The sequence below is a fragment of the Zootermopsis nevadensis genome, unplaced genomic scaffold (genome assembly GCF_977971745.1).
Source record: "Zootermopsis nevadensis isolate Lab colony 2312 unplaced genomic scaffold, Znev_1.0 Znev_ptg000020l, whole genome shotgun sequence".
In the NCBI taxonomy this organism is placed as follows: Eukaryota; Metazoa; Arthropoda; class Insecta; order Blattodea; family Termopsidae; genus Zootermopsis; species Zootermopsis nevadensis.
In genome coordinates, this window is record NW_028259152.1 from 3,455,468 (window position 1) to 3,473,362 (window position 17,895).

Below are 17,895 nucleotides of genomic sequence, written 5' to 3' on the forward strand. Positions count from 1 at the left end.
TTTAAAACTTACAATGTGTTAAATGTGTAGTGTAATCTCATATTTTATAATTCAAAGACAAAAAGAAGTCTTTCATACCAATTTCAAATATCTCTTGCCGCAAACTGGGTTTAAAAAATGTTTTCGTATCTCCTAATTTTGTGTTGCAAATCAATACTGCTAACAATTAGATCCTGACGCTATTAATGGACAATTTATTAAATGTTACGTATCTTGAACGCTTCCGTGTGGGGTGACGTTCAGACGTTCTGCAGATTTATCCCTCAGTGTATGTGTAGTCTTCACCAATAAAATGGACAGCTTACTGAACAGACCGACTGCCACTGGGAAACTAATTTATTGTACAAACTCGGATACAACAAGTAAAGTAATAGCACGAAACTCAAACTAATTCTCGAAGAAATATGACTGTAACACCGTCCGTCGTCACCGGCTGATAACCCTGCAGAGAGGAATAAAATCCACACTTTTTGCAACCTTGGTATGGCTGCCGGTGTTGCAGAACATCATACAGCCTTATCTTCACTTAGTGATGGGTGAACGCGCGTCTTGTGATATCGGGAGTAATATAATATATAGTTATACTACAACGTCATCGTATTTCTTCTTACTCTTTTCAGTTTACTAAGTCCCGTGATCCAATGCGAGTAGCACAGGTCAATCATCCGCATCATTCAAGAACAACACTCCGCATCCTCAGCGTCTAGAAACACCCCGCGTGCACCATTCCTCAACTTCTTCGGCAGGAGACAGGATCGCCACGGCAGTGGAAGTTCTGCTACTTGCATCACGTACAACGAATCATCCGGTTCGACTAGAGGACGACAACATAACCCTCCAGGTATGGCTGGATGTCTCCGGACACAAGACCTTAACGTAATGATATTGCAAATTAACCAACCCAACAGGTTATCAGACTCAGGAAGTATCACGTTTAAATTATTCCTCTCTGTCAGTTTAATATAAAAAATTCCTTGAAAATTAAATGTTCAACATTTACGATTCCATGTTTCATTTTTCAAATGAACGCATTTCTTTACATCGTTTATTTATGACATTGATTAAGGTTGTATTTAATTAACAATATATTTGTACTTCAACTCTCATCATCTGGCTCTACACTGGATACTGAAATCTGTCAACGTAAATAACAAAATTGCACAAAAAGTTTACTTTAGTAATTAGATGATACATTTTGTTACCGGTATGAAAAATACAGCCAGAAGATGAAAAATTCTGTTGACACACATTCCTCTTAATTAAATAACGTAACATCAACAAATGTTATAAAATTGTGCTGTGGGCAGTGTAAAAAAATACTGAATGTAAAACACAGACACCGGAATGCATCAATACAAGTCTCTACAGAGGATACACGTAGAGGATCAAGTACGCATGTAGGAAGGATTTGAGGTTCTCATGAATGAGAGTGCTTAGAAAGCTGTCTTTGGCGTTGTAACGCCATATAGACTAGTAGAAGATTACCGACGTTTCAGAGGTCCTTGCTACTTATTTCATCTGGGCGATGAGTATTCATGGCTGTGCTAAAACCATTTGGTTTTATTGTTTTCAAAATTAATTCGAGCTATTAATTATAACAATGTGTATGGAATGAAATTGCAAAAATTCTGTGCTGGAGTAGATATTTTTCATATATCAAATTAAATTTTTTACAGCAGTTCTGTCAATGCAATATAACTCGGTAGAATTTTAATATTATCCTCCAATCTTTGCCTAAATATTTCCAGCAATCTCTTCCGATTGGACTCTCCAACCAAAATTTTGTAAACATTTCTCATCTCCCCATTCGTGCTGCATGTCTCTCCACCACATCTTCCTTCCTTCCAGACAGGATTCCTTTCAGCCTACACCTAGACCGAAGAATCCCACAGTGCCTGCACCATGCATTTATAATCCGGAATGCAGGCCTTAAATTTATGCTATATATGTACACTGCACTGTTACTGAGCAGTACACATTTTTCAGTTTTTCTGATGTATTCTTTAATTTTCTCTTTTCCCAACTCTTCTTCTATTTTCCTTATATCTTCTTCTTTCGTTTGTTTCTTTCCCTCTCATTCTTGGCACTCAAGTATTGCACATAAATTATGTCGATGGCTAAACGTAACTTTTACCTTTTGTGGAAGGAATCTTCTTTCTCAGATAAACTTTAGGAAGCATGACACTGAAACAATTGTTTGAAACTAAAACAGTAACTAACTACAAAACAGAAGACAGCCATCTTCGTATTCAAAGACCGTGATTACTTCAAACACTACTTAATAACTAAAAATTTTGTATCTAATTCTTGTTTTTTCATACACACGTTAAACAGTTTATATTTATTAGTGGTAATTTTACTTTTTTAAAATAGCCTTTGCGATACATTTTTCTTCGATTCAGGTTAAGTTTTAAACATGTTTTACTGTCTATTAAGTAACACACACACTAATTACATACTTTTCTTTACTACAAAATTTTATCTAGATTATTAGTAATCGTACAAATTATTTCATGGGTTGTTATTCATTCTGTTTCTATTAATAAATTATCAACATATATAAGAATATAAAACTGTTCTATATACACGGTCATGTTTAGATTGTATGCACATAAACAGATAAATATAACACGGAAATCTTTAACATGCATTTTGGGTGCAGCTGAGAAACGTAAGTAATGAATGACGTCTCCAGTTTTCTTATTTTGTTGCATCAAACAGTTGCTGATAAATGTAGGTAAATACCGACGTTTCGGAGAAATATATTGACTCAGTCTTAAGGGGCGATGTCCTGACGATGAAGACAGTATGTTTACCCGAAACATTTATATCTTTCTACTCGTCCATATGACGTCACAACGCAGAAGAACATCGTCATCACATTTTCACTTTCAATTAATTTTAATCGGCATTTCCATTACTGCGCTAATGAACATAAAAATCGAATACGATCAGTGGTAAGTAAGTCTCCATGAAGGGCAGACTGCGAGAGAAATTTACACCAACAAAGGCTCCACGTCCCTACACACCTTTTATTATAATAAAAATATGATGCCGCTAACCTGAAACGGGGTCATATTACACTTTGAAGAATTAAAATTTCCTCCCCGATATTGGAGCACCTGCTCATATAATGCAAGCTCTTTATCAGGATCCCATGGCAAACCATTAAGATTTCTATAACGTCTGTAGCTGTTTTAACCGAATAATGGAACCTTAATAATAGCTGACACATTCTTAGGCTATTTCGATCAACGACTTCTCATATATCAAGAACATGACTCATTAAGGCTCCACTAACTTTAATATATAAACAGGTCTTCCCTATTTTATCATTTGAGAACGCCTTTGGCAGTGTCCAAAGATAATCCGCTTCGTATTTACTTCAGAGAAGTTGGAGATCCCAAGACAAGAACAACATATTGTTAGCCGGCCTTTAATGTGGTTCAATATTACCAGTCTAGTGGTGTACGACGTGTGTGGGGATAATACAGAAGTGTCTTTCACACCACTGTCTGGGAGTCAGTGTGAAATTTTGGTCAAAAGCAGCGTCAGTATATAAAATGTGAAGCATAGTCACTGTTTAATGAAGCATACAGATAGTAAGAAAGCATTTCAGAAGAAGAGTTTCTAAAATCAAGACTGAAGGTAAGTTCAAAGTCACTACAATAGTGTAATCGTGGAAAAGTAAGCAGCCTTCCTTTCAATTAGACCTATGTTGTATTACCAAATACGGTTTCTTGGATGACCTTCTAAAGTAACTGAAAACCTCGTACCACAGATTTTGACGTAACGTAAAAGTGAGTAAAAACTAAAAAGAAAATGTAGTGTTCCTACTTTCTTTTTTGTATTAGTCCTGTCTGCATAAAATAATTGCATATCTACTGAAACAGTACATTTTCAATTCAAGAATTGATTTTGTTATTCGTCATCAGGACATGTATATTATTATGTGTGTTCTATTTAATTTACAGTAGGTCAATGTAGTGTCGCTAGGTCGCTAGTATAAGGGATGAGGCATTATTTATTATGGGCATCTAGTAATGATATAATATTAATTAGTTTATTTAACGATTTATGAAGTGTTTAAACATCCTTGAATACTGACGATGATGAAAGTCTTCATGTCTCAAACGGTTACAAAAGGGAAATATGCCAAAGCGGGTATTCTCGTAAACGTACGTTTTTAATTCTGGTTGAAATTAATCTGAAAACTCTTCGTAAAATCCCACTGTTTCCCGAAATGTCTCACGTTTAAGTCTTCAGCGTAGGCGTCAGATGGTTTATAATCGTGTAATGTTCTTTCATCATCCCGTATAGGCCATCTTTCATTAGGCAAAACCTTGTCTTGATGTGGATATGCCCAATTACGTACGAAGGATTATGGAATCAAAGGGATCAACATCATGAAAAAGTATTTTATTTAAACGTCTACAGATAAGATGTAACCCTTATTTGCAGGTGTTGTCAATATGCCACTGCTGTCTGTGGTAAGAATATTTCTGCTCACGATGACCGTATCAGCCTCGCCGCTAGGACGACTGCAGCTTTGCGGCAGCGAACTCGCGAATAAACTGGCAGAAATCTGCTCAATTCAAGGTTACAACGACCCCTTCAGACACAGTATGTACTATGGTGAGTGTTGCACAAATGGCGCCTTAACACTTATACCGTATTTGTATCTAGTAGACGCACAACTTCAACAGTTTTAATAAATTAAATGCTAGATTTCCTGAATGAAGTATAAATTCTCTTCATTTACTCTAGGAAAACTCTGGAGAAACCTTAAATTGGAATAGGCTTCTGGCTGTATTCTTCCACTTCCTTCGTGACCTATAAACTGTTCGGCTGACAGACGAGTTAAGGAAATGCTATTTTAGTGCAGACCCCAATACAAAATTTAATCTAAATCTGTTAAATAGCCTCGGAAATTAAATATGCCGATAAACGTACACAACCTAATGACTATAAGTTTTTTTCCTTTTGTGCAAGTAACACTCAGTTGACTTAGAAATAAAGCAACTGTTATAATTTTATTTTGCACAGAACATTATACCAGTCCAGAACCCCTGTAACTGTTTGACTTGAAATTTGAACTGGCCAGATCATGGGTGAAGGGCCCGCCCCGCTAGCAAGCCATATGTGGAGGTTCCCTCGCCAGCAAGGGATCTGGTACGCAGGTCAAAACACATGGCATTACTCGAGTTGACATAGTCGACAGCGGGCTTTCAGCCAGTAAACCAAACTTTTGTACCAGTTAGGGAAATAGTGTATAAGATTTTCTTTAATTTCAAAAGTAAAGTTATTCGGTATTCCTAAATTTGTTGTTCCTGTATTTATTGATATACATAAAAATTACCACGTCAACCCTGAGGTGATCCTTGTTCCCCACTGACTCTAGTTCGGGATATAACTATATCTTTCTGCAAGAACAGAGAAGGTAAAAGTAGTGAGGAAGGATAGTTATAACATAGTAGGTTACAGAAACTCTTATACCACCGTCATCACAAATGTCGTTCTCATGAACTCCCATTTGTCACAGAAGTGTCGCCCTTCGAGGGCGGAGTCTCCTCGACGACACGGTCGAAGAGAGGAGTAGCTGACGAGTGCTGTAAGACTGGTTGTTCGTGGGACACCCTAGAACAGTACTGCAACCCGCCACTCTCAACTCCCGACAGGTAACTTACCAAAGAAACTCAATTTTCACACATTTATCTCAACGCACTGCCTTGTATAAAAGGAAATCTATGCAATATGCCGATGCACAGTCGCCAAAATTAGACTACAAATTCACGTAAATAATAGTTTACTTTTCATTTCTATTACTTTCACAGATTTGGGTACTAAAACTGAGAATAGTAAATTTTAATTTCTAATTTATCGTTAAGGTGACGTACATAAATGAAAGCAGTCTACGTACTTAAAAGGTATTAGCAGAGGCATAATAAAAGGTCCGTTTCAAGTGATGCAAAATTTCAGCTCTTTGTAAAATATTATTGATATAATGTTACGTCCTAGAAAACAGCACAAATTTTCATAAAGTGTCTAATAGTTCTTCAACCATCCCGAAAAGTAACAGAAATTTTTACGAATATATAATCTGTTTTCTCCTGTATCCATCATAATATGATTAACATCTCCATGAAGTGTCAATAACTACAGATAAGATACGTTTCACAAAAATGTGTCTAAAATGTTGAAAATATTAATTCATCTCTGATAATCGTCTTTGTTTTCTTCTACTTCATCTTCTCCGTTCCTCTTCTGATCTTCTTAAACTTTTAAACCTCCATTTTGCAGAGTCTTCTGCCTCTTTCAAGCAATTACAGCCGATTACATCAAGCGACTTCGCAGGTAGAATGCTCAGGTCGTGTTAACGCCGTTCTCACATGAGTAGTGATGACACCGTCCGGAGTGCCAGTTCGCAATTATCTCCAACCTCAAAACTACTACGACCTAGACACTGTATATACAACACAGGCCCACATACTTTGTGTAATGACATTCGCTGTGGTATCCGAACCCTGGAATTCACTTCTCCTTTCACTTCCGTATCACAGCTGGAGTTTGCTACATAGAATTTCAGAATACCGAAACACGAGACTGTGTCATTTAGAAGACAAATGTTATTACTTACATTTTTAAGTGCTGGGAAAATGGGTGAAGTCTTTTATACTGGTACAACATGACTAGTTCCTTCATCGAATAATCTTGCAGATTAAACAATGTAACTGCTTCATCTTCCAGACCTCATAATCTACAAGAAACTGAAGACCATTCCATAAATCACATCGCACAAGTTGATTCTGAAGGATCGGCGGGGCAACCAACCACAATAACCAGAGAACAGAAGAACGACCTCGTCAGTAAGGTCAGAAGTCATCACGAAAAAAAGGGTCGGCGGGGAAATAACAGATGTCGTTGTCGGCGGAGACGCCGGCGTGGAAAGGTGGTTATTTTGCTGCATGTTCCACCTAATTATAGATCACTTGCCTGCTTAGCACTGCATGCAAAGATAAATAGTTAATAGTGATGCAGATGGAAGTGTAGTTTATGACAATCATGTTTCATAAAGTAACAATTTGTTGCACATTATTCACCGACCTAAGTTTTATTAATACGATGTTTCGGAGACTTGAATCTGTCACCGCCTTCACGTAAAACTTATTCTGTTAGGCCCAATTAATCCTTTAAAACCGAAGCTCGCCTAACAACCTCACAATGTAGAAATTGTGGATCTACGTGTTTGTCTGCTTATAGCTCGAGAACGAATATACCGATTTGTACCAAACTTTGCGTGTTTTATTTCTTGAGACCAGAACGAGATTATATGAGGGCCAAAATTCTGGAACGTATCCTAAGTTAGATTCTCGCTGAGGACATTTCTCGTAGCTCAAAATTCAAACACGATAGAAGAATGGCATTCAAACGAAATTCGTATGTTTTGGAGAGGAGACTGCAGAAACAAAGACCAGAATCCCCCTCCAAAATATCCTGGGTTCGATTCCCAGTAAAGATTGTTTATGTAGCTCCGATAATAAGCACGGCAGGGGAATGACGCCAAGGCAAAATTTGTTCGTTTCAGAGAGGAGATTACAAGAACTAAAGTCAAAAACCGGAAAATTCTCCTGAGTTCGAGTCTCGGTGAAGATCTGTGGTTTAGGATAATTTTATCTTTAATGTTCAACGATAGGCGACCCTTGGGCAGACAGACATAACATATACGAGCCCACGACTTGAGGCCTGACGATACGCGTTGAGACTCCGACACAGACAAACCGATCTCGAGCATGCGACGACTTATAATTCCAAATCTCGGCAAAGAAACGTCTCGGGGTGGTAAAAGGCACGATGTTGGCAAAGCGACTCAAAGAGTCACGACGACGCCAAAGACATCTGAAACGAAGCTGGAAAACAGAAGCCGAGCGTCCCGACACCAACTCAAAAAACAAAAAAAGAAACAAATAAAGCCAACGGAAGGTTCGGAACTCCATGTGCAACGATAGTGACAAATCGACGCCGAGCGTCGGTACCTAAAGGTGCCATATAGTTAAAATAAGTCTCGGGATGCCACTAGAAGCGGTGTTAAACAACCTACGCCGAGCATTGCTGCGACGCTAGGCGTTGAGACGTTACCTACGTAAAGCAAATGAAGCCAATAGAAGCCTCCGGACTCCTTATGACGGTTGTTAACGGTGCTTCAGGATGTCATAGAAGAAAACGCTGTAAAACTGACGCAGATATAACACGGCATATTTGGGAGATATGAAGGTAGTAGGTATGCCACAGAGAACATGGAAAACGAATACTAAGGGTCGCGCCACCTTTTACTGCGGCGACGCTAGAATACCATATTTAGTGTTGGTGAAACTCGGAATGACATCGAACACGACCCTGAAATTCATACACCAGGTGTCGCTGCTCCAAAGAAAATTGCCGTATTTACCACAGGCATGCCATTCAAGACGCTCAAAACCCGATGCCTAACGTTACTACGTCGCAAACATACGCCACATTTAGCATTAGAGCCTTGGGATGCCTTCTAACGCCAAGTTAACTAACCGACGCCGAGCGTCGCGATTCCTAACGTCACAACGACACAAGCAGACGCAATATTTATCACTGATGACCCTTTGGATGTTTTTAACACCAAGTTGGCAAACCAACGCCGAGCATCGGGACGCCTAACGTCACGACGTTGCAAGCAGTAGTGAGCCTTGCGATGCCTTTTAACACCAAGTTGGAAAACCGACGTCTAGCGTTGCGAGCCTAACGTCACAACGACGCAAACAGACGTAATATTTAGCATTTGCAAGTCATGGGGTGCATTTTAATACCAAGTTGACAAAACGACGCTGAGCGTCGCGATGCCTAACGTCACGCCGCTTCAAAGAGAAGCAATATTTTGCATTGGTAAGCCTCGAGATGCCGTTTAACATAAGATAATATTGATTGTTATGTAACATTACGTCAAAATCGGACAAGGTGTTCGAGAGTTCAAACCAAGGCCATGTCCTCATTAAGTGTTATTTTTTAGCTCACGCTTATGAAACACCTAAATATACACACTGTAATGCTATATAATTACAAAATTTCCCAGACGTACCTCGCAGATTCAGCATATAATAAGCCTATAAATTTTCCTCATACTCCACGCTGGCTTGTTAATAATTTCGTAAATTATTTCGCTGAACTAAAGAATATTACCCACAGATTACGTGAAACAAAATAGCTCTTAATTGCAGTCATACATGCGCGTAAAGTGCACGACATTCTAATGAGCAGACATGAGATAAATCTCCAAGAATTCCTATAGAATTATTGTAAGACTATTTCCCCATGTTTACAGTTATTCTACGGATACACGCCTATTAGATGGATTAGGAACGCATGAGAATACTAAAAAATTATATAATTATATGTGATACACCCAGTAAAAAGAAAAAGTTTCTTCGTTTATTCTAGTCTGTTACTTGTAATTTCATAGCCGAGAATACTTTCCGAATTATTAAGCCGAAATCATTATACTTATTATATCACGAATTTTGCTTTCTTTAATTTATGCTTCAATTCCATTACTGTATACTTTACTATTTATTTGCTTTCATGCTCATTTAGCGATTTGTTTATTTGTTTCTCCACCATTGATATTCATCTTTCTACGTATATACGTTTACTTTCTTTCTTTCTTTTGCATAACTTTTTTTTTTTATCGCATCTTTGGAATTTTTCCTTAAAATAATTCGTAACTTCATGATTTCGACTTTCTTTAGGGAGGTCGGCTGTCCCCTGATTGCATTCCTCTTATGCGAGTGTGGCCAGAGTATCGCCATGTATAAACGAATACATCCTAAATTCTCCTTCTAAATTTCTATTTTAACAGAAACACATCTACAATATCACAAAATCGGCATCAAGAATGATGGACTATATATCAGGCACGTCAAACTCATTGTCTACTGCGGGAAGATTAAAAAGGAGGTGACTGTTACCAAGGTTACAACATGAGTGATAATAATCACAATTGCCCCCTTTTACAATTTCGAAACTTAATATTAAAACACATTTTTGGATCCTCTCTTTTCCCACAAGACCACCATTTCCGCTTTATTCAATTAAAACAAAATAACAGCAGAACACAAGACGGCGTGCATTTGAAACTTGTCATTATCAAAACTGGAATATTTGGGGTAGCACATCGTATAATTCGTTAAATGAGTCAGGCTTCATAATACACTGAAGAAGACTGTCCATTTGTCATATCTAGCGTAATTAATGGGGAGCAGTTTAGGCTACTTGCCTTTTAACTCCTGCGTACAGCGAGGTATGAATTATTAGCCTTGAATGCCACTGGTTAGAATAATGACTGACAGTTTTTGTACAAAATATGCATGCTGTCACTGTGCTTTGCTTGTGGCTACGTGAGGTTGCTTAATTACTTTGTGGCTGTGATGCATGTTTGATCCTCGCCTTGACTGTGGGATTTATAAGTAATAAAAACTGTTATTTGTTTGCCTTAATTATCTTACATATTTAGAATTCAACCCGACCTAAGCTAGGCCAATTTCTATCTGCAAAATTTGGTATTATGGTATCTACTGGCGGGGGCCCAAGATCCTTTGGGATCTACAATAACAAAGACTTCCATGTACAGCTGAAGAACAATTACGTGATGGTCAAGATAGTTCAAGAGTTACGTTTTCTTACCTCACAGAAATCACATATTGTATTTTTATATATTCTCAAAAAAAAAAGAATATTATATTTAAATGCAGCTGTTACTTTGTCAGAAAGTGTACAGCGTAGATTACCAGGCGATTTGAATTGCAGTGTTAAATAATTGCCCTCCCATCAAACACTAAAGTCTGAAGCTTCAAGCTGAACAATATTTGCAATTATATTTTATTCTTATTAAATACTGCGAAATAGGATAAATCATCGGCTTTCTATTCGCCACTTCTCATTGGTCTCTGAAACTCAGCATCGCCTTATGTAACCTAGCAGCTGAGTAGGAACTTTGAGAACGGAAAAACAAAAAGTTATTTTAAGAATCATTCCATTCGTGTAGAATCGTGATACTAACGTTTGCCATAAAGAGCAAAATTATCATCTAAGGCCATTGAGATGTACTTACAGGCATGTGGCATTTCCGAGCATTTTGTGCAAATGCTAATGAATTAGGACATTTATTGTGTAAATTACACCACCCTCAAAGTTGTGTACACCAATTTGATTGGTAAGTACACAAATATTATACGTTATTTGCTGTTTCACACATCTCATTTGTCTTTATTACTGATAATAGTGATGTATTTCTTCGTCGTACTATTAAATGCGTAAATTCACCGAATAAAATCACGCACAAGACATCTATATTAAATACGTTCGGCTCTGTTACTTTAACAAACTTCTTTAATCACCCTTCACTGCATTATCTTATACGAGGTTTAAATATACTCGTATTTATTGACCTTCACATTACCTTTAAATATCTTTTCAATAAAAGTTACTTCAATCGTCAATATTAGTCACTCCGTTTCTTTCAATAACACATTTATCAAGTCGCTGCCATAATATTCATTCCATGTCCAGGGAATCGTGCTATAAGGGCGTTTGAACACATTTGCATAATCGGATATATTAGGCCTATTAACATGAAAAGTGGAATGTATGTCATCCCAGGAGGGCGTAATGCTGATGCTGATCTACATAGAGATATAAGCAGTTATATTTGGGAGCATGACCACTAATAACACATATTTGTTAAACAAAATAAGTGCAATAATTTAGTCTCTTGTAAATCAGCCAGTTTGTTGATACGCCATTCTGACATAATGCCCTCGATATTGTAACTACGTATCTACAACAAAAAAGAGAAAAAAATGTGCCATCGGCAAAGACATTCAGAGAATTCAGACACTGCCTTTTCTTTCATTACAGGGGGACATTGAAGACCCGGAGATTCTAGAGAATAAGATTGCGCCAGTCATAGGCACAATCAATCCAGCCTACTTTGCAAATCCTGTTATCCTTCCGCCAAGAATAAGAAAAGAAGAGATGGCATTACAAGACACGAAGTAACGCGGAGCCATACGATATTTAATGGACTTGGCATCCCGCTCACCTGTAATTTATCATCAGCACTTTAATGATCTAGTCACTACTCACCGTATGTCAGCCTAGTGTGTCGTGATGTCCCGTATTTAAAATCTGTGTTACTGTGACGTTTAGAGACTACAAGCAAAGAAGTAGGACTGAGCAAATACAGAGTATTCCAAAGAGATGTACACAATCATTAATACGTCATATTTGTGTATTTATCTTTTTTGGAACACTTGTAGTGTTAAATATGATATTTATTCCGACTTTATATTAATTTACACTAAAACTTTTAGAATTATTATTCCATCTAGATGTTAGCACAAGGAAAATCCCAATCTTAATATTTCGTACATATTGTATTAGTGTGGTTTGAGGTTACACAAAGTTCTTTATTATTTGGACGTAAATAAACTGTGAATGAAATTTAATTGTAGAAATGTTATTTATCCTGTGGCTGCCATAATCGTTTTTCTGTGTTGTGCTGTCCTGTGTACAGGTAGAGGCCTTGCGACGGGCCGATCCCTCGTCCAAGGAGTCCTACCGAATGTCTATAGATCAGGCCAACAAAAAGTTGGGACCCGCAGTGCTCAGGCACTTGAATAACGGGTCGTTCCCAGTATCCCAGGCTGCCATAATATCAATTAAATAAGACACCAGTTGCATTTCGAAGGATTTCTTGGTCTGTTGACATAGTATATGCATAATATGTATACTTTAATCGTTTACAATATTCAGTTCTGCATTGCACGCGACTGGTAAAGCCTGCGTAAAGTGGGGTCATTCGGACAGTAGTTTCGTTTTTTATGATTCAACAGAATAACATTTTAAAACCGATACAAATTTCAAGTTCCAGTAATTTCGTAAATCGCCACTCCCATGTTAGAGCGTATGCACAAAAACTTCAAAAGATCGCGGGCATTTTTAAAAGTTTTGCGTTTTAACTTGTCCTTGTACTTAAAAACTTAGAGACGCTGGGCAGTGGTCTAGAAGTCATTCGGAAAAACAATAATATTAAAATCTGCAACAATCGCATCACTGTGATAATGTTTTATTATTATGCCGCTGATGTGTTGTGAAAACAGTTTATATTACTCCTATTTGAGTGGTCTGATGGAACACTGCCACACCGACTGGATCAAAACTACGGGTCCATACATTGAGCGTAGCGCTATCGAGAAGCTGCATACTGTACTACTCTGAATTACTGCTCCCAACTGGAGCAGTTGCTATTTAAAGTAAAATACAAAAAATATCTATTAAAACATAGAAAACCTACATTATTTGTAACAAAAATCTGTCGTTGAAACTACTGGCTTACATCATAGGTTTCAGTCCGACTCAAGTCAGACTTAATCGCCCTGATGTTGGAGGCAATAATCACTTCTTAACCGTAAGTCAATTTATAAAGCGTAGTCACCGAATAACCCAAGCGACCAAAAGACTGAGCAGATCGACTAATTATACCGTGAAGTGTCGGTTCGGTTAGTTCCGAGAACGGACTTGGTTCTATGAATCTAACAAGACTTGCACACGACGATCTTGCACTTAAAAACTAGGCTTGACTGACATACATAAAAGAACCTTTGTAGTTGCATTATTTCCAGTGAGAAATGAGCTTCAATTGAAAACTGACACAGTGATTTCGTAGCTCAGATAAGTTCATCTAGAAACAAAGCAGGGCTAATAGAAACCCAGAAAAAATAAGATATTTTAGTTTTTACACGTCAGCCAGCTAAAATAATCACATTGTCTTAACAACAGGTTTACTAACATAAAACGTTTCGTAGAAACGGTGTCTGAATGCATAAGTGAAACAACATCCTTCAGCTCGTCTATCACAAACATCGAACATTTGAAACGGAACAAAACAGCAGAAGCAACAACTTGTGATTTAATCATACTCGACACAATGTAACCAATGCAGCTGAGATAGCATGGTTAAATAATCCAAGAAAAGAACAACATGAAACAACGTTAAATAAGTAAGGAACACACTAACGTGTATTCTGCTCCTTAATCATCCACTGCCTTTTTTTGCATCATCCAAAGCAGATGATTACTAGTAACACTTTCCTTCCTTTAATATATATAAATATTATGTTTATTATAATGCATGCTACATTATTTACACTGTATACGTAGTACAGGCGTATTTATATTAAATACCAGTCTCTTTAATTCATTCCACAGTATTATTTTATATACGGAACTCTTAACCCCCTGAAGCCCAGTGGTCCCTACATATACCACCTGCTTTAACAATAAGTAGTTCTGCATTTTGTATTATTTTATGGATTTTGTATATTTCTCGTCAAACAGGAATTAGTTCATGAGATGATAAAGTTGCGTCATATTTTGATAAATATATATTTGTTTAAATCTTGTCAGTCTAATCACAATAAAATTCCTATTAAATATTAAAATATTACTAAAATTAACATTTAAATATTTAAAATGATGTTCTCTATCGAAATGTTCGATTTACATTAGATCATCACTTTTTACACGACATGTTTCAGTTCTAAAAGAACCATCTTCAGGTGTATAAAATTATATAAACTTAAATATAATTTCTTAAACATCTGACTAAAAGTTGCATTTAAGAAATTATATTTAAGTTTATATAATTTTATACACCTGAAGATGGTTCTTTTAGAACTGAAACATGTCGTGTAAAAAGTGATGATCTAATGTTAATCAAACATTTCGATAGAGAACATCATTTTAAATATTTAAATGTTAATTTTAGTAATATTTTAATATTTAATAGGAATTTTATTGTGATTAAACAAATAAACAAATATAGGAATTAGTTCCTTAAACAGCGTTAACCAAATGATTTTATAACGAAAAGTGTCGCTTTCTTTGAGGTACGGACTGAATTCATAATACCTTATACTAGTAAAGTGTGTGTTAATGCAGGTTAAAGCAACAAATAGACGATTCACGTATTCTCGTATGTTGTTAGGTGTATTCAGTTGCACAGGCCAACGATCTGGTAAGGCGTACAGCCATCCACACAACATTCTACTATCAGATTGTGTACTGCTTGAAGATCCCTTCTCTGCGGCTGCTTGGAATCATCCAAAGACACAACGCCCTCCATCCAGTGAGGTGGTACGCCCAGAACTTTTCCTACAAACAACCAACCAACCAACCAATCAATCGTTACCTAGTACGCCTTGTATTAGAAAGATCCTGGGTTCGAGCTCAAACATAAAAGAGAAAGTATCACGAAAACCAGTTACTTGTTGTACAGCCAATTTCAGAGACGTCGTGTTTATAAAATATTCATAATGGTACAGTATCGAATGGACAGTGCGATGGAGGTGATGTTTCAATATACAATTAGGGGTTTAGAGCCTGCTTATGTGCACGACGGTACTGAGTTGTTTTGGTTTAAATTATCGCAAAATTTAAATTAGCAGGCCCCAACAATTTTTTTAGAAATTGCAGTTATGTGGGCTGTTGGTATTGTCAATTGAAAGCGTTGAAAATGTTCCAAAATTAACTAAAAATAAAATTAACTGAAGAAGAAAATAAGTTTTTCTCCACGTTTCTCAGAAAAACCATTCAGAAGAAGGACTTAATAGTTTTATAGCAAAGATTAGAAATTCGGGATTACACTGTTAGCCAGAATATGTCAGCAAAACATATATTTTCATCTTGTGATCAATTTTTAAGTTTATCCTGTAAGTGAATGTGATAGTCAGGAGAAGAAACGAGAATCATAACTGTCACAATATTGAACGAAAATAGTGTAAGAAATTGGCGACAAAAGGACGGAAAATATATCTCATTTTATAGGCTATTTTACAGATTTCTACTTCTTAATAAACATAAACGGTCCACAACTGACTTTTTAATATTCATGTAAAATATCGTTAATAGGCGAGATTAGGAACCTACCGAGCAGCGCAGGCGACACGGTATGTTGGGCTGCTTTGCGAGGGGGGTGTATATTCCAATTGAAATCTGCAAGAAATGCGTTCCTTTTGCCCTTGGGTTCGGCACACGAATCAAGAATCAGTTGACGCATTTTCTTGCTACAATTCTCGTAATCGGAACTTCTTACACCTTCTTGCAATACAACTGCTGACGTCACCACAGCAATAACCTGAAGTAATGGAAAACACACGTATCACTATTCATACACTTAGGGGGAGGGGGGAGATCCTCATCCCCTTCTGATTACCAATCGTTATCATCCTTACTGTAATCATCAAAGAAAGTGTCATAAATCACAAGACATCAGGTTCACGAGAAATATGGGTGCCTGTCTATAATTCAAAACGATTTATCGATATTATTGCAACTTTACCAACAATCGAAATGTTTTGTTAGGTTTATTTGTCTTTTATTAAGAAGATTGAGATTGTTGGATGTTTTATACCGCACTTTATACCTATAAGATGTTAATTCGCCTGGCAGTCGCAAACATTTAAATTGTTAAGGTAGATCGAGAATGAGTCACACTACGTGAGAGCAGGAAGTACCTTTTTATCTCAGAGAGTCGAAGGGCTTCAAGGACTCGACATTGGACTACACTAACCAATTTAAGTGTTTTAAAAATTCTTATTTAGCCGCATACAAAGAAATGCTAATATAAATTTGAAGTCATGTTAAAGTATAATTTTTAACGTTTCATTTTGATCCTTACGTATTTATTATTGATCATCTTCTTATCTAATTTGGCACTATACAATTAACTTATAACATTTGCAGTTGAAAGAGATTCCTAAAATAACACAAGAATCAATTGGTCATATGAATGAAGATAAAATATAACAATGACAGAGTAAACGTGCTTCAGAAGATGATTGAAGTGAAGGAGATCAACGCATTTCGTAGAGATATTCAATTTAAATAATCGAGATTACATGTTTTATCATGAGATGAAGAAATATTCATATTTGCACAGCGGCATTTAAATCCTTGCGGACTAAACTTCGAGAAAACTGGATTTCAAGTAGAGTGCGCTCAAAAGGAAATTTAATTCATAGAGAAAACGTTCCCTTTCTTTTCCGTACATCTTTAGTGCACGCCTACTCAGGACCTGTATTTCACGAACAGATGACGTAAGGGCTTTGGCCACTAAGAAGCCCGTACCTTAGTCAACAGAATTAATTTTTATGTTATTTAAAAGAACGCTGTATATTAAAATCTCCCTCATACAATGCAGACGCCGTGTCAACGTATCTATTACAACGAATGTTCCGTAACGTGATTCGACATGTACATTTATGCGAGAAATATGATGGACAGTTTCTCTAATGTCGGTTTCTTATTTGGCTTGCATTCCTTTTAAGTACACTGGAAACTTTAGGTACCACACTTAGTAAAGTCGAAAAATTCGTGACAATGTCTAGTTCTCTGTACTTTAGGAAATTCTGCATTACTTAGATCCTAAATAATACTCTAGAAATATCTGAAAACATGCCTTTAATTACGCAAGGGCCATTTCTACACCTTTTTGGCCAGTTTCATTCTATGTTTTGTGTTAAACATTCAACTTACCAATGCCATAAAACTCTTCATTGTTTTCAGGAAGATGTAACCGAGAAGAGTCAAATACTGGTTATTCTGCGGGTTACTGGAATTAGTATAAGGATGGAAACTAGTGGAGAGAAACAGGTTTTTTTTGGTCCGACTATGACAGCTGTAGCTCAGGGCTGCGAGATGACTTCTGAATATCTTTGAGTACGTCCCACTTTTAAACGAAAGATCCGGAATGCCATCAGTTACACGTGTGCTCCAAGCATTGTTTAGCGTCACCATTATCGCACAAACAGG

General features: G+C 36.9%; 2 protein-coding genes across 2 annotated transcripts; one reads left to right on the forward strand and one right to left on the reverse strand.

The window, feature by feature from the left end:
• The first annotated feature begins 728 nt into the window (after positions 1-728).
• LOC110826827 (uncharacterized) lies at positions 729-12,530 on the forward strand. Its single transcript, XM_022057852.2, has 5 exons — positions 729-841; positions 4,462-4,635; positions 5,543-5,678; positions 6,748-6,949; positions 11,941-12,530. The coding sequence occupies exons 2-5, from the start codon at positions 4,473-4,475 to the stop codon at positions 12,079-12,081; spliced, it is 642 nt and encodes a 213-aa protein (XP_021913544.1). The 5' UTR covers positions 729-841; positions 4,462-4,472; the 3' UTR covers positions 12,082-12,530.
• A 2,175-nt stretch (positions 12,531-14,705) lies between these two features.
• Positions 14,706-17,895, reverse strand: LOC110826837 (uncharacterized). Its single transcript, XM_022057881.2, has 3 exons — positions 17,620-17,895; positions 16,012-16,219; positions 14,706-15,237 (listed from the first exon to the last, which is right to left on the reverse strand). The coding sequence occupies exons 1-3, from the start codon at positions 17,878-17,880 to the stop codon at positions 15,077-15,079; spliced, it is 630 nt and encodes a 209-aa protein (XP_021913573.2). The 5' UTR covers positions 17,881-17,895; the 3' UTR covers positions 14,706-15,076.

What these genes read in the sequence shown, in the direction of transcription:
- LOC110826837 (XM_022057881.2), bottom strand. Translation starts at nt 17,880, where the DNA reads ATGGTGACGCTAAACAATGCTTGGAGCACACGTGTAACTGATGGCATT. An exon ending in TGAAGAGTTTTATGGCATTG is followed by an intron (nt 16,220 to 17,619) that starts GTAAGTTGAATG and finishes CCATTACTTCAG; the next exon opens with GTTATTGCTGTGGTGACGTC. An exon ending in CGTGTCGCCTGCGCTGCTCG is followed by an intron (nt 15,238 to 16,011) that starts GTAGGTTCCTAA and finishes GGTTGTTTGTAG; the next exon opens with GAAAAGTTCTGGGCGTACCA.
- LOC110826827 (XM_022057852.2), top strand. Translation starts at nt 4,473, where the DNA reads ATGCCACTGCTGTCTGTGGTAAGAATATTTCTGCTCACGATGACCGTA. An exon ending in CAGACACAGTATGTACTATG is followed by an intron (nt 4,636 to 5,542) that starts GTGAGTGTTGCA and finishes CATTTGTCACAG; the next exon opens with AAGTGTCGCCCTTCGAGGGC. An exon ending in CCACTCTCAACTCCCGACAG is followed by an intron (nt 5,679 to 6,747) that starts GTAACTTACCAA and finishes TTCATCTTCCAG; the next exon opens with ACCTCATAATCTACAAGAAA.